This window comes from Notolepis coatsorum (genome assembly GCF_963971535.1).
Source record: "Notolepis coatsorum genome assembly, chromosome: 8".
Taxonomy (NCBI): domain Eukaryota; kingdom Metazoa; phylum Chordata; class Actinopteri; order Aulopiformes; family Paralepididae; genus Notolepis; species Notolepis coatsorum.
In genome coordinates this window covers 86,766,817-86,791,660 of record NC_140172.1, presented here as the reverse complement: position 1 = coordinate 86,791,660, position 24,844 = coordinate 86,766,817, and the positions used below count along the sequence as shown (strand labels likewise).

The 24,844-nt window shown below is 45.2% G+C and overlaps 1 protein-coding gene across 1 annotated transcript in view; it reads right to left on the bottom strand.

Moving 5' to 3' along the window:
• The window catches only part of LOC311233502 (sodium channel protein type 4 subunit alpha B-like), a gene marked incomplete at its 3' end in the record, with an annotated part of 179,305 nt that overhangs the window by 123,241 nt on the left and 31,220 nt on the right, over positions 1–24,844 (bottom strand). The window contains exon 10 of the mRNA XM_084320469.1: positions 24,719–24,790. Within this exon, the coding sequence (XP_084176595.1) occupies positions 24,719–24,790 (72 nt within the window). The remainder of the gene's footprint in view (positions 1–24,718; positions 24,791–24,844) is intronic.

The window sequence follows — 24,844 nt, the reverse complement described above, 5'->3', positions numbered from 1 at the left end:
CGTGAAGGTCTTGAGGATTTCTACCTGATACTCGATCAGATAGTGCAATCAAATCATGCATTACTCGCAGATACAACCTTACAACTGATGGCCCAGATCATACAAGTGCCTAGGGGCGAAGGGGGTGTCAGAAGAAACATTTACGGTTTACTAGACAGCGAGATCCTCGCCAAGAAACGTTGTTGCTTAAACATCATAACAAACCCTGCCACGAACGTTGCGTTACTCCTAGATCCTTCTATAAATCAAGATATTGCCTACCAGAGAGGTAATGATTTACATACACTTGCAGATCTTCCTGAAGGAGGTGTGAGTTTCACCGATATACAACGCTTCGAGAGGGTTTTAAATCGTTCAATAATCGTATTCTTTCGAGATGATAAAGGTTTCTCGCATTATAATTCAGGGTTTGAAAGAGCGGAGCCCGCTCTCCATCTTCTCTTACATTCCGGGCATTACTACGGAATAACAAGACTGCAGGCTTTTCTAGGCACAGCGTACGTGTGTCCAGGGTGTTATGCGGGCTACACGAGAAAAGGGGGGCATACATGTAAGACTACTTGTTCCATATGTCACCACGCTGATTGTCATACAAAGCCAAAAGCGCTACGGAGATGTAAAGATTGCAATAGGATTTGTCAATCGTCTTTCTGTTATGACCAACATAAAGCAAGTTGTGCGACCGCGCTAAAACAGCGATCTGTTTGCGACGCTAATAAAAAATGTGAAAAATGTGGTGAGATCGTATACATCGCGGCCTCGAAACCAAAAGAACACGTGTGCAGGACGGCTAGCTGTTACACATGTAAGGACCCTTTACCTAACGAGACAGCCATACGTGATCATAAATGTTATTTCAAAACATTACCCGTCGAGACGAAGGCCCCACCCAGCCTAGTGTTTTACGATATTGAATCTTTTGTGGACTGCAATAATATTCATGTGCCGTATCTCATTTGCAGTCAAATTAATAATCGTAAGGAATCGTGGAGTGGCAAAGATTGTGTTAAGCAGTTTCTTAAACATTTTCGAAAACGTCGCTATGCACGTCACACCTTCATTGCCCATAATAGTCGCGGTTTCGATAGCTATCTAGTCTTAAATCCGATGGTTAAAGATGGATTAACCCCCGATCTAATCACACAAGGTAGTAAAATACTATGTTTAAACGATAAAACATTTCAACAACGCTATATCGACTCCGTATCCTTTCTACCAATGAAATTAAGTCAACTCCCCGCAGCGATGGGGTATACTGATCAAATGAAAGGCTATTTTCCCCATTCATTCAGCTCTCTAGACAACCTTAACTACATAGGTCGCTATCCTGCACCCGAGTGCTATAACCCTGATGGAATGTCCACGTCAGAAAGAGCGAAATTCTTTCTTTGGTACGACAGCGTTAAGACAGGTGTTTTTAATTTTGCATCAGAGGCGCTACGTTACTGTACCAACGATGTGGATATACTCAGCCGAGGATGTCTGAAATTTCGGGAGGATTTCATTAAAGAAACATCGGTCGATCCGTTTCAGTCTATCACCATAGCATCGGCCTGCTTACGAGTTTTCAAAACACAATATCTAAAGCCAAATGTTTTAGCCGTACCAGATCCGACCAATTATAAAAGTCAGAAATGTTACTCTAGTGCCGCCATACAATGGCTCGAATACATGTCTAAAAAACATGGTATTTCCATAAAACATGCTTTGAATGGTGGCGAGACACATGTAGGCCCATACTATCTAGATGGATATCATGACAACGGCGTAGAGAAACACGCTTTCGAATTTTACGGCTGCTTTTTTCACGGGTGTACAAAATGCTACAAGGCCCACGATCTGAATCCTTTGACCCGTAAACTGTATGGAGAAATGTATACAGATAGTTTAGCTAAGATAGATGTTTTAAAAGCAACGTACGGTCTCGACACCACTGTTATGTGGGAACATGACTGGAAAGTTTTGAAAGATACATACGTACAACGTCAAGCTTTCCTTAAACAATACCCGTACAGTCTGACTGACGAATGTTTTGATCCTAGAGAGGCTTTGTACGGAGGACGCACATCCGCTATTAGATTACGTTACACCACAACACCTGATGAGAAAATATCGTATAACGATGTGTGTTCTTTATATCCCAACGTTATGAGCAGTTCAGAGTATTTCTACCCTACAGGCCATCCAGTTATTATACGCAGTGATTTCAAGGACCTAAACACTTATTTTGGACTGATCAAAGCAACTGTAAATCCTCCGCGGGGATTATACTTTCCGGTACTCCCCTATAGAGGAAACGGTAAACTCCTATTCCCCTTGTGTCGAACGTGTGCTCTCGCAAACAATCAGGAAAGTGATTGTCTGCACACGGATGTTGAACGCTCGTTAACAGGTGTATGGATTACCCCCGAGTTAAACAAAGCTATAGAGCTAGGCTATCGCGTAGCTGAAATCCACCAAGTATGGGATTTCCCTGAACGTAGTAACGATATTTTTGGCTCGTACGTTAAAGCTTTCTTGAAAGGCAAGACAGAAGTGAGCGGCTACCCCTCTGACGTGGTCACAGAGGCCGAAAAAGATCGATACATAACCGAATACCATAGTACTGCTAGATAAGGCCTCAATCATATCGAACCCCGCAAAAAGGTGTCTGTTCAAATTGATGTTGAATTCTTTTTGGGGTAAATTTGCTCAACGCTCTAATTTACCAAACACTGTGTTATTAAGAGACCCTGCAGAGTTCTTCAAACTTTTATTCTCTGAAGAATATGATGTCAAGTACTTTTCATTCCTTAATGATGACATAGCATTAGTACAGTGGGGTTATACATCTTCTCAGTCAAAGAGATACCAATATTTTCATAGCATCCTTTGTGACAGGCTACGGTCGTATGCATCTGTATAGCTATCTGCATAAACTTGGTGAAAATGTTTTATATCATGACACTGATAGTGTGATTTATAAGACAGATAAGGATGGTGAGAGTTTGCCTTTAGGATCCTATCTAGGCGAACTGACTAGCGAGCTACGCCCGGACGAATCTATCATCGATTGGGTAACTTGTGGACCCAAATCATACGCCTATCGTACAAACCAAGATAATGTTGTCTTGAAAGCTAAGGGGATAACCCAGACTTATGATAGCTGCAGAACGGTTTAATTTGGGTCTATGTGTAATTTAGTTGAACATTATCTAAAACGTGACCCTTCAGCCCCCGACCAGATCCTCTATGCCCCCCAGTTCAATATAAACAGATGTAAAAAAGATTTAACTCTTTCTAACGCCAATGTCTTGAAGAAGGTCAGAGTGGTTTACGATAAAAGACGATTATACTCTGACGGTACGACGAAACCTTTTGGGTATTGAGTGAAAAAAAATTGAGTTTACAGCAGAATATGATTTTGATCCTCATTTAGAGCTCCCAATGTCCACAATTATAGCTGGTCCTAGTGGTTGTGGTAAGACCTATCTTGTACAGAAAATATTAGAAAATTGTAATGAATCTTTGTCAAATGTACCAGATAATATTGTATGGATTTATGATTGCTATCAAACAATGTATGATGAACTGTTGAAGACAATAAAAATCACTTTTGTCAAAGGGTTGCCAGAATCATTTAACGACGAGACACTATTCCCTAGGAGTATGAATCACTTAATTATTCTCGATGATATGGTTTTTTCAGCTGGGGAACATCTTGAAGTGGCCAACATCTTTACTCAGTACAGACACCATCGCAAGATGAGTGTGATAATGCTTACACAGAATCTTTTTCAACAGGGTAAACATAACCGTACAATTAGTCTTAACGCCAGCTACTTGATTTTATTTAAAAACCCTAGGGACAGGTTACAACTTTCAGTATTAGCGGGCCAGATGTATCCGGGCGAGAGATCCTTCCTATTGGATAGTTTCAAAGAGGCTACTATCCATCCCTATTCGTACCTATTAATAGATCTACGTCCCCATTGCCCTGATCAGTTGCGACTTAGAACCGGCTTACTACCTCAAGAAGGACCCCCTGTCGTCTACATTAGAAAATAAGGATTATGTCTTTTCGTATACGGGGTCATATGAATGTATTGAAGGCTTTATATAACAGTCCTCCCCTCATTCGTAAGCAGATGTTAACTAGGGCTTCACCAGATCTGTTGAGATGTGTGTGTGAGATAGCATTAAATGTCCTGAAAGGTGTTATTCCTCTTAAAAAAGTCCACATACATAAACTGAGAAGAAAAAAGAAGATCCTAAAGCTTTTGGCTGATAACAAAGTTAATCTGTCAAAAAAGAGAAAAAAGATTATGCAAACTGGGGGCGGTTTTTTTCTACCGTTACTCAGCGTAGCCATTCCATTTTTAACGTCTTTATTCATAAAAAAAACTAATAAGGACCAACATGCAGAAAATGATTCGAATTCCTAAGAGCCAATGGAACCCTGTCTCCACAAACAGGATGACAACTCCTATTAATATCACAGAGAAAGCGTCTGATAAATTACATACAGGAATGTATAATATTCTGAACGATATTACAGACAAAGAGGAACAGGTGTTGCCTCCAATTGACACCAATGCATCACGATTACATAATCCAGCTGTCTATGCGTCGGATTCGGATAAAGCTAAGAAGATGAATATTCTTTTACATCGTTATCTAGGTTTACTCAGACAAAAAGAACATGCTACCCCCAAAGTTTTACCTATGGCAGTACCGATAGAAGAGGCAGAGGTCAGAACCCCACAAGATATTGACCAATTAGTCTCTGCACTCCCCGTTAGAAGTCAAATAAAAGCACGTATGATTATGCAACAATTAAAAATTATACCCACGGAATCATGGAATCTTAAAGGCGAGTTTATTCGCGACGGTATCCCCATAAAAGGCTTGCATATGCTTGATTACTTAAAAGCGTTAACTACTACCTCTAAACATTCTGCACCAGGTCCTGGTTATGATGTATTTCTACAAACCTTATCGGAGGTTAATATACCTCTATCATATATTGCAAATAAAGATGCACGTTCCTCTTTGAATGCTCTAAAGACCCGCACAAGATTTGCAGAAGGAGACATGAATTCGCCTTCTGAAAAGCATTCCAGCCGTAGAAAAAGGAGACTTAATAATGAAACGGATACAGATTGGCTCTGTTTGTGAAATGCATTAATGTTTTGTATTTTTTAAATAAAAAACAACAAAATGAAATACTTTCAACATGTGTGTTTTATTATTTTTTTGTTACATACAATCATTTAACATTCTTAAACTACAGCACGCTTGTCTATGATTACCTCTGCATTTTAATATACATTTCTTATATTTCATGACAAATCTACTAACTAGGAGGTCGTTTCTCAAAGTATCTCCTGTATAATGTTTAAATATGATATCGTTCAGACTGTATCCTCTCGCTCTTTGACATAGAAAATATACACAATGATGTCCACAATAGGCTGAGAGTTCATTCTGCACTCTACGAGTTGAATAATAATAGGATTCTGTAACATTTTCTTGTAGAAATTCACTAATGTCTGACGGATATGCTTTAGAGTTAGGGCTGAGCCCGAAGGAATAAAAAAAAAAACACCCTCTCGTTCGTTATCAAGACTCACAGCGAGCCAATGCACACCTGGCTTATTGCTAGGATCTGTATTAACTATAAAATAAAAAGGTCTGGTCCGGGTATTCTGTAAATTGGTTTTTAGTTCATTACAAGCCCAAACACCTTGAAAACGTGACCCTAACAAGGATGTACATAACGTGTGTAGTTCTACATTATTCATAGTTTAATAGTAATCTACCAAGACTTGTCGTCGGTCATTGATTTCGAGAATTGAGTCAAAACAGGCATATACGATTAGAGTTGCGGTGGTGTGTAGAGGCTCTTGAAATCTCATCTCCAGACGTAGATTCCCTGTAGCAGCGGGGGATGAGGCCAACCCTTCCTCATCAGGGTCTAGATTAAAATAATATAACCCATAGCCTGCTAGAAAGTCACTTCGATCGAAAATCAGAGCAGAATCCTTCAGATGACGCCCGGTGGCTGAAAATAAACTATAATATTCCCGCACAGCGTTTCCTTGTGCAAACTGGGGCTGATAGGCTTTTGATGGGATTTGACGACCGTCCTGGCTTAAGGCGGCATACTCTAAATTAAAATGTTGGAAATTGAATGGATTTCTAATAGGGGTACCATTATAAGCTTCGTGTTCAACTAACCCGATTATGACGTATTTTGGTAGCAAACCCAGAAAGATGTTTTCGTGAGTTGAAACCCTCGAGTTAGTAGGGATAGAGAATGTTTTTACATTAATACGAGCTAACGGATATAGTGCATTTCCCCTTTGTAAAGCAGTAGCGTGGCCTAACTGTACAGCTGGGGATACAACAATTTTTTTTTACAAATAAGGTCGCATTAATAATATGTAGTCTGTACCCCCCATCGACCGCAGACATTATACAGAAATCGTCTTTAGCTCTAGTTATTTTTATTTTTAAATCAACTTTATTTAATAATAGACGATCGCTAGAAAATATATCTGAATGGACTCCTCCCAGTAGATGAAACTTGCGCGATAGAGCGCATTCATGCCCCCTGTTTTTAAGCCTTTATTTCTCCCGTCAGCTCCTAGACGGACATCTTCCATGGCCCCGCCTGTATCTTTAGCGAATAAACCAGCGGTAAATTGACTATTCAAACTATCGGGTGAATAATTCAGTAATGTTTCAATCATAGCTCTATAAGGATGCGTAGAACTAGATTGACTGATTAAACGATCCTGGACAGTTACATCTACTTGGCTAAAAAGGGTGTTTAACGGATAATTAATTATAGAGACATCCGCATTGGCTGCCAAATCAGTTCCATCGCCATTTGTGATCTTAGCCTTTAAATATAGTAACGTATTATTGAGGTCCAAGTATCGCTCACCTTCACCTGGTATATTAAATTCTATAGGGGAATCTCTAGTTAGAGCGGTTATGGGGGATATTTCAATATAATCACTTCGCTCGATCGATAGCTGTGTATAAGGGGCTGTAAAAATATCCAACTCCGATCTAGAGCACTCTTGAGAGCGTTGATGGATCATGTTTCACTTAGAATATATCCTTTACACGTTTCTTCGTCGGTCGTCTTCTCTGACTAAGACCTCTTCTTTTAACTGGCCTCTTCTTATAAGATCTCTTATTCTTTATAGCTGTCAATCTACAACCAGGAGGTATCCTTCTTTTCGATGACCTCACCCCTCTCAAAGGTCTCAAACCGAAACCGGAACCGCTCTGCTCACCCATCCTAGTGGTGACCTTCTGGATGACGTTGTCTAAAACCTCTTTGCCTATGTTTTTAGCAGCATTCTTGATGTGTGGTTTAGCTATGCTAATACCTGTTTTAAGAAAAGGCATAACAAATTTGAATAATCTGGAGAAGATAGACCCTACCCCTCGACCGTATTGTACCGGGGCCCCTGCAAATCCAGCTAAGCCGTGTCCCACCTGATTTACATAATAACTAACGAACCGGTTAGGATGGATGTGTGGATCCATAATATCTTTTTTTTTATTACACACTTATGTCCAAGGGTTTAAAATGTAATTTTACTATCACCTTACCGTACGTATAATCGACTAACTGATTCGTATCTGTCTTGATTTCTATTTGAATAGTATTTATATCGGTTTTTGATACCCTAGAATAATGTACATGATCATAACGTATGTTCACAATGTCTCCGTATGACCCCTTGATTTGTACCGTGGATAATAGAGGAACGTATGAATCCCCTACGAGCTGGTGGTCTGAAAGATTAGAATATATGAATAGGTTATATACACCTGAACCTAAATCTGTAGGATATGGGGCTTCTATATTACCTAAATCATACCATTTATTGGATTTCAACCCTATAACGTGTGATAACCTTGGTGAGAATCTCACCTCGTAGACACCATTCCCCGTAAACACACATCTATTAGTGATCTCGTTATAAACGAGCCCCGCCTTTATATCACCTGTCATGCGTAAACTATCTGTGATTAGTTTTATTAATTGCTTAGTATTTTTATAGTAACCTCCGGAGCCTACCCTTATTGTTTCAACTAACATGTTGGGATGATGTTTTAGATGTCTGCATTCATAATATGCAGACTCGGGGGATATATTATACCATGTATGTGGGTATGTTATTTCAGAACCTTTTAATTGGAGGGGCTTAGCCAGATTAATATTGAAACTAGAAGCCTTATTATCAGGGAACACTGACATACACGCGTAGGAAGGTAGCGTAACGTAGAACCCCTCCATCGTGTTAATATACGGAATTATGAGTACCGTCCTTAAAAAAGTATAGGATTATATATGAACCTTATTCATACAGCTCTGAGAGTACTCTTTAAGATGTAAGAATTAAATTTCGCAGGCCATCCTATCCATTTTACCAGCGTATACATCTTGCCGTTTATCCTTTTATTCTCAATACATTTTTCTATCTTGTATGTTTTATTAGCCCCTTCCACAATCTTTTGCAACTCCAATTCGTAGAAAACTCCTTTTACCGTTTCACCATCTTGGTCTTTAATGATATACACAACAGGGTCACGGGCTAAACGCTTCACTATAATAAATGTCTCGTACGTATACGTCTGCTCATAGCGCTTGTCGAAGACAGACATATATTGAGCTAGACGCACGGTAGTACCTATATCAAATTTAAATCTAGTTTTTTTATGCGTTAGAGGTAGTGTTCCGTACAGGTTCTGAAATACCTGTAGTATGTTATCTTTAGAGACCTCTGAAGGCTTCATTTTAATACTGGAATGAAACGTGTTATTATAGCTCTGTATCATATCCTGCAACATATCAACGTACCGAAATGTGTTAGTAGCTGTGAAAAATCTCCACATCCTGTCCTTCAATGTACGGTTAAGTCGTTCAATAACGCTCGCTTTCAATTCACTTCCTGTTGCAAAGTGGTGTATGTTATGTACTTGCATCAGTTTTTGGAAATGTTTATTAAAGAATTCTTTACCTTCGTCCGTTTGTATTTTTTTAGGTTTTTGAGTCTCCTCTAGGACTCTTTCGAAGGCTTTTGTAACAGCTAAACCTGTCTTATTTTTTAAAGGCCTTACATATACCATTTTAGAGAATACATCAATGACTGTCATCAGATATTTAAAACCATCGTTATACTGTGCCAAGCTTTGCATATCGCATAAATCAATTTGAAATTGATAAAGAGGTCTCGGTACGAATACTCTATTTCGCTTAAAATGTGTAACTATCCTGTTTCGATAACAAGTTTTTAATAACATTTATCCCCACTTTATCTCCTATGGAAAGCTCTGCGGCCTTTCTAAGACGTTCGACACCCCCAAACGAACCGGGATTTGAAGGATCATAATATATTTTAGCTAGTATGCCATCCATATTTTCAAACTACCACACCCTTTGGATTATAATACATGAGTGAATAAGCAAGCAGGAGACATTTCTTTTTTTAAAAACACATATTTTTTTTTCAGAAATAAAAAACGACTTACACTCTATAGACTTTGGCTAGTTTTGGCACTGTTGACATGAATAACTGTACTGAATCATAGACAGCCTCAGTATCAATCTCAGGGTAATCAAGGTGTATCTCCTTAACCAAATCCTTCAGACATTCACTATTCTTAAATGACTGAAATTCGTAGAGGAGTCCCTCGCAGATTCCTTGCATTCTTAGCGGCGATGGAATGGCTAAACAGAGTCGACCCAGGAGCGCGCTGATGGTAGGAATCAGTTCCCCATTCCATAACAAAGTCATTAGTGCTGGTTCGTTAATCATGTAATACAAGGCCGATTCAAACAAGCATTCATGATGACGTTGACTGGGATGCTGTATGCTACATCCGTAACAGTGCTCGATGAGGTGTAGATCTACACAGCATTTCAACACTTCGGCCATAAGTAGTTTAATGCATGCAATCATTTGATGATCTAGGAATCCAGCTCTTTCGTCCACGACAACGGGGAGTACTGTAAGTCGTCTCCCTCTCTCTGTGACAGGCAGGTCTTGGGGGAGACCAGACTCGGGTGTGTGCGATCGCCATTCGCCATTAGGCAGTGTATCCCCGTCCTCTCCATCGGCTATGGTATCTTGTGATGACTGATCAGGTGTTTCGCAGGTTTTCATCGTTGGAAAAATGCAGAGTAGCGGTGAGTCGGGTACAGCAGACTCCAGTTCGTATCCGTTGTTGAAGGAGGACATGATTAGTCAAGTCAAGTCAAGTCAAGTCAAGAGTTTTAAAGTCCATTGTAACTTTTTTTTTCTTTTTAAAGGTTCTTTTTACGGTTGACACTCCCCTTCCATCACACCCTCACGAGGCCCTCGGGTGTCGTCTTCCTCTGAGTCCTTGTATGGAACGAGACGTCTCTTCAAATGATCCATATCCGCTTGCACTTTTAACATCTCGCTTGTGACGGCTCCACAGGTGTGAAGACATTCTAACCAAGTATTCACCGGCACAGTAAATAGAACACTCTCGGCTCCAAATCCATACCGTTTGAAAATGGTCATATCCCCTACCCCACTAACTCCGGGGGTGGTATGTATAGAAATACGAGCTGTGTAATATACAAAATAACCTTCTAAGTCACTGGAGCTTGTTAACAGTTTAATTAACTGTCCTTCCTTGAGTTTTCTGACGGCCAAACCGTCTAGCGCGTCAAAAGAATTCTTTTTTATCTGCCAGAACTCTCTTTCGCTTAAATAGATCTCAGGCCTTTCTCCGAGACCTTCGAAGTCCGTTGGGCCCAGTTTGTATATCGCAACTCTGTCCAATCTTCCGTCATATTCCAGACATAATATTCCGTCGCTCGTTGGCCACACTTCATTATAAATCCCCCTTCCATATCTGTACGGGGCCCTCAATAATGCCCTAATACGCGCTATTCTGTCAGATGTGTGTATAACAGGTGTACAAATATTGTCAGCCATTATGTTCTTGGATCTATCAGTCATAATCAGAAATATATATATAGCTTTTTTTTCCCCTACATTACGCCCCCATTTATGTCATGGATAATATCACACACCTTCCACAAACTAAAACATACCCCCATAACGCCTCCTGTACACATACTAATGATGCTGGCCCTTATTAGTAACCTATTGAAACTCTCCATCGAAATAATACTGCTTTGATCATCCTCGGTGAAACCTACTGTAGTAGGGTTTTCTATTGCCTCTATCTGTACAGACATAGTTTATGTTTAGGTTTCAAGTTTCAAGTTTCTTTAATAGTTGTCATACAGAAGTACAGAATACTTTTATACAAAATGCTTCTTACGCTCTATACAACGTACATTGGAGGGGTTATCCTTGAAAACAGACACACAGACACTTACACGCATAACCACACACACACCTTGGGGGACTGCGAGGTCTGGATAAAAGTGGAAGTCACAGGGTCGTAAATCTGCTTTTGATAGGAGCTGAATACAGTAGTTTTTGAAGCAAACCCCATTCACTATCATTGGAACCCCCTCTCCTTCTAAAAAAACACACTGAGGCTGTCAGTTTAAAAAAAACAACGGTTGTTCTTTTTTAATCGCTCTAGCGAACACACACACACCCGCCTTCACGACAACGCAGGGGGCTGTCACTTCAGAGAAGCTGCAGTTAGACAGAGGGTGAAATATTCAATTTACGGCACGACACCAGCATACACTTATCAGAGTCGTGATACTGTCAGAACCACTCTACTGACCGGAGACCATCAGCGCAAGGGGTGCTTTCTTTCCACACACACACACACACACACACACACACACACACACACACACACACACACACACACACACACACACACACACACACACACACACACACACACACACACACACACACACACACACACACACACACACACACACACACACACACACACACACACACACACACACACACACACACAGAGAGGCTATTGAACATCCACTTGGAAGAAAATGCACATTCTTAAGAAATACACACTCACCATTTGAAATAAAACACTTTCTGAAGAAGAATACATTCTTAAGAAATACACAAAATGTATTTTACATTTGGCATTTGGAATTCTGTAACTTAATTCTCACACACAGTTTAAATGTTTAATCCTGGAAATACACACATTTAATCTTAAAATTGTTGTGAAACTATATTCTGAAGATACACACAAAATACCTTCTGAAGATATTGTGAAGATATTGTGAAATGTTTATTCTCAAGACTTTGGAATACACACAATCTGAAAATAAAACGTTTGAATATTTTATTTTGAAAAAATTCTAAAAACGGAAGCGCCCGCCCTTACAACCCCTCCCCTTCCGTAACCAGATGTCCCTCCCCTTCCGAAACCGGATGTCCCTCCCCTCGAAACCGGATGTCCCGCCTCCTTGAATCATCGACCAATCAGAGAAGGGGGCGGGACTTAGGGGGCATCATCAAAAAAGGGGCGTGGCTACAAGCAATCAAACTAAAATGGGCGTGGCTATATGCCCTTATAAGGGCTGACAGAAGCTGTATCCCTAATCTCTCTCTAGCGTTATTTAAACAAGGAACAAACAAAGGTATATTCCAAAAACGAGAACAAGGCACAGCAATGCTGGCAGAGAGCAAGTACAAAAAGCACAAACAAAAACCTCAGCAGAGCTGGCAGGAAAAAAGGTACAAAACAAACTACAAACAAAACACTATCAAAACGAACTGCAAACACGAAACCAAAGGTGGTAACAAACAAAACACTAAACACTCGAAAATACTTACTATAGGACAAGGAGTCACAGGAACACAGGAACAGAGCAATGAACACAAACATGAACCATGAACAAGAACCTAAACAGCAAACATGACAGGAACCTAAACAAAACACCAACAATGAACCGACAACTGGAGAACAGGGAAGCACAACATATATAGACAGACCAATTTACACATGGGACACAGCATGGCTAATTACCAAACAAGGCACACATGGGGGGAGAAACAACCTGACAGGATACTAACACAAGACAAGACCAAACACACTGGGAACAACACTAAAAGACAAGAATAACACCTAACACAAGCAAGGGAGCACAAAGGGTAACACACAGGGAGAGATAACAATAGGGAACTGACACAGAGGGACAAGGAATATCAAATCAAATCAAATCAAATTTATTTGTAAGGTCCGACAACACACGTTATATTATCGTACTTGGCCATCGCGTCCCGCTCTGAAGCCTATCGAGATATACCCTATCTCATGTACCTATTGTACTCCATCAACGAAAAAAACAAGTACACCCACACCTGCCGGGTCCCGCCCCTATGGAGGCGTAGCCTATAAGACAGTAGGCATGGTCACCAAACACTCTTCCTCTATTTTCGTTTCCATCATAATAAGATCAGAGAAATTGCGTAATGTTGAATGCTTACCGGAGGTTTGCTTACCCCTGGAATCTTCGGGGCATGTTTCAGCGACACGTCGGGCCTATGTTGATGTTTCCTCGTCTGACGGCAGCAGGCCAAGGAGCAGCGTACAAGGTTTGGCTATCGAGCCGGCTTGTACAAAGGTAGGCCCTGTGTCATCAGGCATTAATGTCGGTATTGGTAATGCTGTGGAGTATGTTGCGGCGCCAGGGCCGGGGTGGCTTGGTGAACGTTCCACTGCTGTGGACGTTTTCCTGGCGATCCTGGAGCACGCTGATAACGCTAATGCTGCTAATGCTACTGCTAATGCTAATGTTGATGCTGAAATGGGTCGTTGTTCTAATATTCCCTGCCGCAGGATACCGCTTTTCCCTCCTCTTGCCCGCTTCATTGATGAAGGTCAGTCGGTTGCTAATGTGGGGGGTTTCGCTGAGTCTTATTTACCTTTTTTACGGGTAAAAGGGCTAACAACAGGGTGCAGGCCGGGTGTACCGTGGCTACATAGCCAGGTAGCTTTGTTCCAGTGCCCCGGCGGGGATGAACGATGTCCCACCCAGCCGATGCTTGAGAGCGAATCGGCTCGGAGGGTGGCAGTATGGACGGATGAGTGGTATACTGCTGCAGGATGGTTTGTAGCGGCGGCCAGTGTTATGGCTCAGCTGGCTAGTTTCCTATCCACATTGGCGTCGGGTAATGGGGCTATGGGTCCAGCCGACATTGTAAACATGTTGCATGTTTGTGGTGTTATAGAGATCTTGACTCAGTCGCAAGCTATAACTGCGGGGAGGATTAGGATGCTATCAACGTTTGTTGTTAGGCATGTTTGGTTGGAGCACTCTCCTCTTGGGGAAGGGGATAGGTTTTCTCTCCTCACGACTCCTTTTTCCACGGAAAGTCTTTTTGGTCATTCTGTGGAGGCGCAGGCGGTTGTTGATCTGGGTCCCACATTGCCTCACGCTGTGCAGCCAGAGGTGGGAGCACGGCCATGTTTCCCCCGCCAGTGGTGCCCTGGGCGGAGAGTCAACAGGGATCCACAAGGCCGACAGCCTTGGCGGCCGAGGGATCGGCCATTTTGGGTGTATGCGGCTTGGATAAAACAAGCCGTTGTCATTCTGCCGCGAGCAGCCCGCTCCCCGTTCAATCCTCTCTCTGTTACCCACAGAAGCGGGGCTCTGATCGTTTTCCTTTGGCTGCGGGCCGTGAACCTTCTTTGAAGCGCATGCGGCCCCATTCTTCACTTCTCATGGGGACAGGGGCTGACACCCAGTTGATGGCTGAGCCTGGGTCTGTCCGTGAGAATGTTGTACTGTCGCGTGGCTCCTGCACCACACGTTGTGTGATGGATGAGCCTGGTGTTACAGCTGCCACTAGCTACAGTGGTCAGCAGGGGGACTCGAGGCCTCTTCTGTTGAATGCACAGCAAGGGTTACCCCGGCCTCGCCTTCGCCAGGCGGGGTATCACGCTGATGCCTCCCACTCCTGTGAGAGCGGCGGTGGTCTGCAAAGAAGAGGCGAGCGTGATTTGGGTGATAGCAATATCACTGCAGGGCTTCGGCGTGTAGGAGCCCATGGGGTCCTCATGCCTTGTGTGTCTAGCTGCGGAACAACTCCTCAGCATGCGCTAGAGGGGTGTTCAGGGGGGGGGTGTGTGTCAACCAGTTTGATGACAGCTTCTCCCGTATCAAACCGGCCCTTTCTGTCGGGGTCCCCCCTTGGGTGCGTCGCACAGCGTGAGGGACCGGGCCAGCTATCTACTGTTCCTTGTGGCCCAGCGTCAGTTGACGGCGGGTGCGCTGTGGGATTATTTTCACATATGGCGACAAGAATGCCGTTTGGGGGGGTGGATAGAGAGAACGTTGAGGGAGGGGCTTGTGTTACAGTTCGCACAACCCCATCCTCCGTTCTCAGGTTTGGTGCCGACCCTATTGTCAGGGTCAGAAGCAGTGACAGCCCTGGCCGACGAGATCCAATCTCTGTTGGCGAAGCAGGCCGTCGTCGTGGTCCCGAGAGAGGACGCGATGTCAGGCGTCTACTCCCGTTATTTTCTGGTACCCAAGAAAAAAGGGGGGGTCAGACCTATACTGGATCTGTCCGCGTTCAATCGGTTGATTGTAGCGAGACCATTCAGGATATTGACCGTCAAACTCCTTCTGCTTGCTGTCAGAAGGGGAGACTGGTTCACCTCCATAGACCTGAAGGATGCGTATTTTCACATTTTGATTTTCCCTCCTCACAGGAAGTTCCTGCGGTTCCTGTTTCAGGGCGTAGCGTACGAGTACCAGAGGTTGCCGTTCGGCTATTCTCTGGCTCCCCGCACATTCACCAGGTGCGTAGCGACTGCGCTGGAGCCTCTACGTCGTCGGGGGATACGGGTTCTATTCTATCTCGACGACATTCTACTCCTCAGTCGTTCGGAGGAGGTTGCCAGGTCTCATACCAGGCTGGTGGTGGAATTCCTCACCAGGCTGGGTTTTGCTGTGAACTGGAAGAAGAGTACACCTCTTCCCAGTCAACAGGTGGAGTACTTGGGCTTGACGCTGAGGTCAAGGCCCATGATTGTAACCCTCTCGGAGCAGCGGAGGGTGTCTATCCTTCACGCGCTCGGGGGTTTCCATCTGGGAGGGACGGTCACGGCGCTGCAAGTGATGCGTCTGCTCGGTATGATGGCATCTTCTCACACGGTGGTTCCTCTTGGCCTCCTCTTCATGAGGAGGATACAGAGGTGGTTTTCCTCTATGGGAATAGATCCGGTGAGGGACAAACGGAAACGGTTGACGGTTCCTTTGTCGATATGGGGAGATCTCGCCCATTGGAGGAGGCTGGGTATCCTCACCATTGGGGTCCCCATGGGCGGCAGGCGCTCACACGTCACGGTCTTCACCGACGCCTCTCTCACGGGTTGGGGAGGGACGTGTCGGACCCACGCAGTGGGGGGCAGCTGGACGAAGGTTCATGCTGGCCCGCCTACCCCGCACATCAATGTGTTGGAATTGAAGGCGGTCCTCCTGGTCCTCAAACGGTTCGACCACCTGGTGGTAGGCGAGCACGTTTTGGTCAGTATGACGGCAGCGGCGTATATCAACAGGCAGGGTGGGACTCGTTCCATCCGCCTGCACCGGGCGGCGGTCGAACTTTGGCTATGGGCATCTCGCAGGCTGCGCAGTCTGAGGGCGGTCCACATCCCTGGTGCAGAGAATGTGGCCGCGGATATGATGTCTCGGGGTGGTCCTCGTTACGACGAGTGGGAACTCCGCCCCGACATAGTCAGACAAATCTGGGATCGGTTCGGGGAGGCCTCTGTAGATCTGTTTGCGAGCCGACGCTCTCACAAGTGCCCCTTGTGGTTCTCGGTCAGTCGAGCAGATCATCCCCCCTTGGGGGTGGATGCCTTCTCGATCTTTCCATGGCCGCCCGGTCTTCTGTACGCCTTTCCTCCTGTACAGCTGTTGGATCAGCTGTTGGAGCGGATACGGAGGGAGCGCAGGACGGTGGTCCTGGTCGTGCCGGACCGGGGCACAGCAGTATGGTTCCCGGTCTTGATCCAGCTACTGGTCGCTCCACCTTGGGTTATTCCTTGGTCGGCGACGGCCCTCTCGCAGCAAAACGGGTCACTGTTCCAGTACCCGGTGTTGGGCCAACGCCTGTTGGTGTGGCTGGTGGGAGGGTGAGTCTGGAGAGGATGGACCCTTCTGTGGTTGATACCATCCGGAATGCGCATGCTCCCTCCACTGTCGTGCTTTATGCGGGCAAATGGCGTATGTTCCAAGAGTGGTGTAAGGCGGGGGGCTGGGACCCAGTCTCCTGCCCCCTGGATGCTGTCCTTGGTTATCTCCAGTCTCTCCTTGGTAGACTGTCGGCTTCGACGGTGAGGGTATATGTGGCAGCTATATCCTCCTATCATGAGGGGTTTGAGGGAAATGTCTTGTTCAGCCACCCTCTTGTGAAGCGTTTCCTGCTTGGCGCTCGACGCGTTAAGCCGGTGCAACGCTCTTTGGCTCCGACTTGGGATCTTCAATTGGTCCTCGGTCGGTTGTCCTTGGCCCCGTTTGAGCCGCTCGAGCAGGCGCCGTTGGGACTGCTGTCTTTCAAGACCGCGTTCTTACTGGCTGTCACCTCCGCTAAACGCGTGAGTGAGCTCTGTGCTCTTTCGGTACGTCCAGAGTGCCTGTCTTTTCGTTCCGATTGCGGTGCCACTCTGCGGCCTAATCCTGCTTTCATGCCTAAGAATATCCGGAGTTCCTTCCGCTCCAGGGATATTGTGGTTCAGGCGTTTCGTCCGCCTCCTCACACCTTCACCTGTCATGTCCGGTTTGTGCTTTGGGAATTTACCTCAGCCGTACTCAGGACCTCAGGGTTACCGATCAGCTTTTTGTCTGTCATGGTGGTTCTCGTGCGGGTAAGGCACTATCGAAGCAGCGCCTGTCCCATTGGTTGTGCGAGGGCATTGCCCTCTGCTACACGTTGGCTGGGCTGGTTCCCCCTGGGGGCGTCAGGGCGCACTCCACTCGTGGGGTGGCTGCCTCTGCCGCTCTCCTGGGTTGGGCCTCGGTGGAGGACATCTGTGCTGCTGCAGCTTCATGGTCCTCCCCGGGCCCCTTTGTAAGGTTTTACCTCATGGACATGACCAGGGGTTCTGTCTCCCAGGCGGTTCTGGGGTCTGTGGCCTTTCCTGCTTCCCGTCCTTTGGTAGGGTAGCAGGAGTGTGTGGGTATGGGCCACAGTGTGTTAGGTCACACGTGGTTCTGCCTGTGCTGTGTGTTCAAGGGGTTCTAGTTCCCTCTTGCTCACACTCAGGTGGAGTTGACTGCACCCCCCTTCATTAGGAAGGATGGGGTGACGGGGCTCCCCAACCCCTTGATGTGGGCTTACGGGTCCTCAGGGGGTACATTTGTCGGGCCTCGCGTCCGCTCTACCCCATATCTCGATAGGCTTAAGAGCGGGACGCGATGGCCAAGTACGATAATATAACGAAAGGTTATGTATATAACCTAGTTATATGAGTAAAGGCTAAGCGTCCCGCTCTTAAGTGGCCCTGAGTTCCATTTTGAGGGATCTTTTACTGGAAACGAGATTTTGGCGAGGAAGAGTGTTTGGTGACCATGCCTACTGTCTTATAGGCTACGCCTCCATAGCGGCGGGACCCGGCAGGTGTGGGTGTACTTGTTTTTTCGTTGATGGAGTACAATAGGTACATGAGATAGGGTATATCTCGATAGGCTTAAGAGCGGGACGCTTAGCCAGTACTCATATAACTAGGTTATATACATAACCTTTCGTTAATGTCCCCATGGGCCGTACATGTCTTCTTTAAACAAGTCAAGAAGAAATATAACAATAAGTCAAGAACAGAACAAGAACACCATAAGGTCCAACAAATTTAAATAAATGCAAATAAATTAAAGAATGCAAGCACTCCCAGACATACCCCACGCGAAGGTAAGGAAAAACTCACTAAAACCTAACAATAGGGGAAAAATGCTCCACAGGCAGTGTGGAGGAGAGAAACCTTAGAAGGGCCATTCAAGGGGGGATCTCCCTTCTTAGATGTCGAGTAGTGTTGCAGACTAACAGTTGGTAAGCATGCACTCAAGTGTGTAGTGAAACATATATATAACCAGGGATAGGTGCACAAGGAAGCCAAGGAGCAGTGATGGTAACTCTCTAGCCCCTCTGCCCCTCCAGTCCAAACAGTTGAACCACAGCCGGCGACTACTCAACCTCTCTGCTGCTTTTCAATCATCACACAGCGAGAGGTTGAGGAAATCGTCAGGAAAATGAAGCCTTCCACTTGTATCCTGGACCCCTTTCCCTCAGCCCTGGTGACATCCAATATTGTCACTATGAGCCCTCTCATCACCAAGGTCATAAACCTCTCTCTCCAGGCTGGCCATGTCCCCTCTGTCCTTAAAACTGCAGTCATAAAGCCACTAATTAAAAAACCCTCCCTAGACCTGGAAATCTTGGTCAACTACAGACCTATATCCAACCTCCCATTCCTGTCTAAGGTGCTGGAGAAGGTAGTTGCCGCTCAGCTTCAGGACCACCTAAACTCGAACCAACTTCTCGAGAAGTTCCAGTCAGGTTTCCGCTCTGGCCACAGCACAGAAACTGCCCTGGTCAGGGTCACCAACGACCTACTGATGACGGCTGATGCTGGCTCTCCTTCCCTCCTCATCCTCCTTGACCTCACAGCAGCTTTCGACACCATCAATGACATCCTCCTTCACCGGCTCCAGTCCACCATCAGACTTTCAGACTCTGTCCTTGATTGGTTCAGATCCTACCTCACCGGAAGAACGGAGTATGTCTCCTTGGGAGAGGCAGGGTCTGACACCCATCATGTCACCTGTGGTGTCCCACAAGGATCAGTCCTCGGCCCCACCCTATTCACCCTCTACATGCACCCCCTTGGCTCTGTCATCAGCCGGCATGGAATATCATTCCACTGCTACGCTGATGACACCCAACTCTACCTAAAAATAAACCCTACCCCATCCACAGTTCTGCCATCTTCCACTCTGACCTAGGGCTGGGCGATATAGCCTCTAAATGATATCGCGATATTTTTTGGCCATATCGCGATACACGATATATATCGCAATATTTTGACATAAAAATGCTTGATTTAACCCTTTGATGCATACAGTCACGCCAATATGATGATTATAATAAGTCCCTGCAACATATGTTTGCATTATTAAACCATGAAGATGCTTTAAAAAATAATTTAATGAAAATGTACTAAGAGTAGTCTACTGACACTAATAAAACATTTTATTTACATCTAAGACAATTTATATAAAAACTCTTGGGTGCCTAAGACTTTTACACAGTACTGTGTTTTCTATCCACTTTAGCCAAACACACACACACACACACATATATATATATGTATATATATACACACCCTACTGTGAGAAAATAATAATCACACACAAAGGTATAATGGCTTATAGCAGACTTAATGATTTTAGAATATTTCAGATAATGAAATTAAATGTTTATATCATCAACTATCCAGTTAGTATTTATACTGTCTGTAACGTTTGGCTACTTTAAATCATTGAATGTAGAGAGAGAGCGAGAGAGAGAGAGAGGGGTGAGAATGAACAAGAGAGCCAGCCCCCCCCCCCCCCTCGGGTTTTGTTCTAGGTTCGCGTTTTGATTGTCTAAGCTGCCGTAGGTGATGACGTCACACTCGAATGTAAACAGGAAGAGATGGAGATGGAGACACACAGAGATGGAAATTGAATGATATACAGAAACGAATAACCAATAAATATGACGTTATGTTTAAACTTCTGTTGTCAAGCGTTGTCAATATAACCCACCCCCTTTCCTCACGAATGGAACTAGTCTTGTGGAGTCCGCTTTGACCGTTTTCCAGGGTTAGCAGCTATCGCTAGTTAGCTTAGTATAATCCTAATGGATACCTTGGTTAGCAGCTACCGTTAGCTCATTGCTTGTGTCAATTAAATTACATGTTATTAAAGGTCCGCGCTGGTCTGTCTAATGAAATTACAACCGCAACATTATATCGCACTGTACAGCCCTGACTACACTAACGTTAGCCTATAGCTCCGCCGTCCCTGCTACACTCGGTACAAATACACTAACGTTAGCCTATAGCTCCGCCGTCCCTTCTCGAGGAAAGCACTGCGAGTGTCTCTCGGCCGTGGGCGGCACCATATAAACTAAATACTCGATGTTCGCGATATAGTACAGTACTACATCTCGGGTAGAACAATCCGCGATACATCGAGTATACTCGATATATCGCCCACCCCTACTCTGACCACATGCCTGGAGGAGACCAAGGCGTGGATGAAGCACAACTTTTTACAGTTACATTTACATTTACATTTAGTCATTTAGCTGACGCTTTTATCCAAAGCGACTTACAAGTTCTGTGCGACAAGACAGCAAGAAGGGTATAACTCTATCAGCTGAGTAACAATGTTCATCAAAGTGTTGCGTGTTACAGTGTAGGTTAGTTTATTAGGACAAGTGCATGACATTAAGGTTAGTCGGGGTTAGATTTTTTTTTTTTTTTTTTTTTTTTTTATCATTTCAGATAATGGTTGAAGAAGTGAGTCTTTAGTCGACGGCGAAAGATTGGACGGGATTCGGCTGTCCTAACTGGGATGGGTAGTTCATTCCACCATTGTGGGGCAAGGACTGAGAATAGGCGGCTTCTCTTTGATGACCCTCCGGGAGCTTGGATAGGAGTAGATCTGAGGCGGCCAGAAGACGCAGAGCGTAGGGGTCTTGAGGGTGTGTAGTTAGAGACCATTGACCGGAGGTAGGCGGGAGCGGTTCCCTTTGCCGCACGGTATGCTAGGTCGAGGGCCTTGAAGCGGATACGTGCAGCAATGGGGAGCCAGTGCAGGTCCCTAAGAAGTGGGGTGACATGGGCTGACTTCGGTAGGTTTGAGATCAGGCGGGCCGCTGCATTTTGAATGAGTTGAAGAGGCTTGGTGGCAGTGGCCGGGAGGCCAGCTAGCAGTGCGTTGCAGTAGTCGAGGCGGGAGATGACTGTTGATTGGACGAGGAGTTGGGTGGCTTCTTTTGTCAGGAAGGGGCGTATCCTTCTGACGTTGCTCAGGAGGAATCTGCAGGTTCTGGTTGTCGCTGCGATGTGAGCAGAGAAGTTCAACTGGTCGTCAAGGACAACACCAAGGTTCTTGGCGGTCGGCGACGCGGTCACAGCTGCATTCTCGACTGTGATGGAGAGGTCGGTCAGGGGGGAGGATTTGGCCGGCAGGTGGAGCAATTCTGTTTTGCTTAGGTTCAGTTTGAGGTGGTTGGTCGTCATCCAGGCGGAGATGTCGGACAGACAGGCCGAGATCCGCTCAGAGACGTGGATATCTGAGGGAGGGAAGGAGAGGAAGAGTTGAGTATCATCGGCATAACAATGATATGAGAAGCCATGAGATGTGATAATGTTACCCAGTGATTTAGTGTAGAGGGAGAAGAGAAGGGGTCCTAGGACCGAGCCCTGGGGGACACCCGTCCGGAGGGGGCGGGTGGCCGACAGAGTCCCTCTCCATGACACTTGGTAGGAGCGGTCATTGAGGTATGATGTCAGCCATGTCAGCGCAGATCCAGCCACTCCCATTCCTGCGAGGGCCGCGAGGAGGATCTGATGGTTGACTGTGTCGAAGGCTGCAGATAGATCTAGGAGAATCAGGACAGAGGAGAGGCCTTTCGCTTTTGCTAAGTGAAGTGCCTCTGTGACCGCAATGAGGGCCGTTTCTGTGGAGTGGCCAGTCCGGAAGCCAGACTGATTGGGGTCTAGGAGGTCATTCTGTAAGAGATAAGCAGTAAGTTGGTTGGATACAGCACGTTCAAGTGTTTTAGAAAGGAAGGAGAGAAGAGAGACAGGGCGATAGTTGGCTATGACGGTGGGGTTCAGGGTTGGTTTTTTTATGAGGGGCGTGACTCTGGCTTGTTTTAGGGAGGTGGGGACCACCCCCGAGTTGAGTGAGGAGTTGATGGTTGCAGTTAGGAATGGGAGGATGTCCGGTGCTATGGTCTGGAGGAGTGGGGAGGGTAGCTGGTCCAGCTGGCATGTAGTCAGACGGTTCGACGTCACCAGTGTCAGGGTCTCGGCTTCTGTAATGGGAGAGAAAGATGACAGAGTGAAGGATGAGGTTCTCGATTCAGCGTTTGGAATGGGTGGGGGTTGGGAGAAGGAGCTGCGGATGTTCTCCACTTTTTCCTCAAAGAAGATCGCAAAGTCTTCGGCAGACAGTCTTCGGCAGACAGTTAAACAGTTCTAAAACTGAAACCATTATTATTGGCACCCCACACCAGGTTCGCTCATCCACCATCACCACCATCACCTTTTCCGGCCAAAACATCACCCTGTCACCAACAATCACCAACCTAGGGGTAAAAATGGACCCTCACCTGACCTTTGAGGCACACATAAATCAACTATACAAAAATTCTTTCTACCACCTTAGGAACATCGCCAAACTTCGCCCCTCACTCACTCTGTCAGATGCCGAAAAGCTCATCCACGCCTTTGTTTCCTCCAGGCTGGATTACTGCAACGCACTCCTCATCGGGATCCCTAGCAAGAACATCCAAAGGCTACAATGTATCCAAAACAGCGCTGCTAGGATCCTGATGAGTGCGGAAATACCACCACATCACTCCCATCCTCAAGTCCCTTCACTGGCTCCCTGTCTCACTCAGGATTGAGTTCAAAGTCTCCCTGCTCACCCACAAATGCCTCTACGGAAACGCCCCACTCATCACCCCTCACTCCTCCTCTCGACATCTCCGATCTGGCCAGGCAAACCTCCTCCAGCGCCCAAGGACAAATCTCTGCACTATGGGAGATCTGGCTTTTTGCTCTTCCACTCCCAGTCTGTGGAATGCTCTCCCTGACTACCTGAGAGCACCACAGACTGTGGATGTTTTTAAGAAAGGCCTCAAAACTCACCTTTTTAGTAGAGCCTTCTGTTGACTTTTTATAAAAAAAATTGCTCCACACATTTTATGTTCTTTTACCAATTTATTTTATCAGTTTTATTTATTCTATGTTTCTCTATGTTATTCTATGTTTTAGTCTTGCCTATTTTTATATTCTTTCTTTCCTTTATTCTCGCTAGTTTTTAAGTTCTTTTAACTGTAGCGCTTTGAGATTTGCCCCGCAACTGTAAAGCGCATTACAAATGGAATCTATTATTATTATTATTATTATTATTATTATTAACTGTCCAGCAGAGGGAGGTAGAAGTCTGTGCAAAGGTGGGGGCGAGTGAGGAGCAGGGGGAGGAATATGGGCAGGAAACGGTGGACCGTAACATAACTAACGTTATGGGCTTAGTGCCTAGCTAACATTATGGGCTTAGTGGCTAGCTTTGATTGATTGATTGATTGATTGATTAATTGATTGATTGATTGATTGATTGATTGATTGATTGATTGATTGATTGATTGAAAATTGTATTAACAGATTGCAGAATGGGTACAATACAGTACAGCTCAATACACACAATTGTTAAGGGGATGCAGACCAGAGAAATACTTTTGTCTTGTTTACATCAGGGTAACATTATGGGCTTAGTGTCTAGCTAACGTTATGGGCTTAGTGGCTATCTAACATTATGGGCTTAGTGGCTAGCTAATAGTATGGGCTTAGTGGCCAATAAAGGGAAATTAAGAAAACAGTATTATTCCTATACTTTCATGTGATGACATGTCCAGGACCTCAACAACACACAGAGTGACTTTATAAGCCATTTTTGTCCGGGGGCTTCTTTGGTTCTGACCTGGAAGTAGTGGTATGGGTCCATGGCCAGCAGCTTGACAACCACCACAACTGTGATAATTCCCGTGAAAACCTGATGGCAGACAGAGGTCAGAGAGGTGAAATGTCAGATGATAAGGGGAGGGGT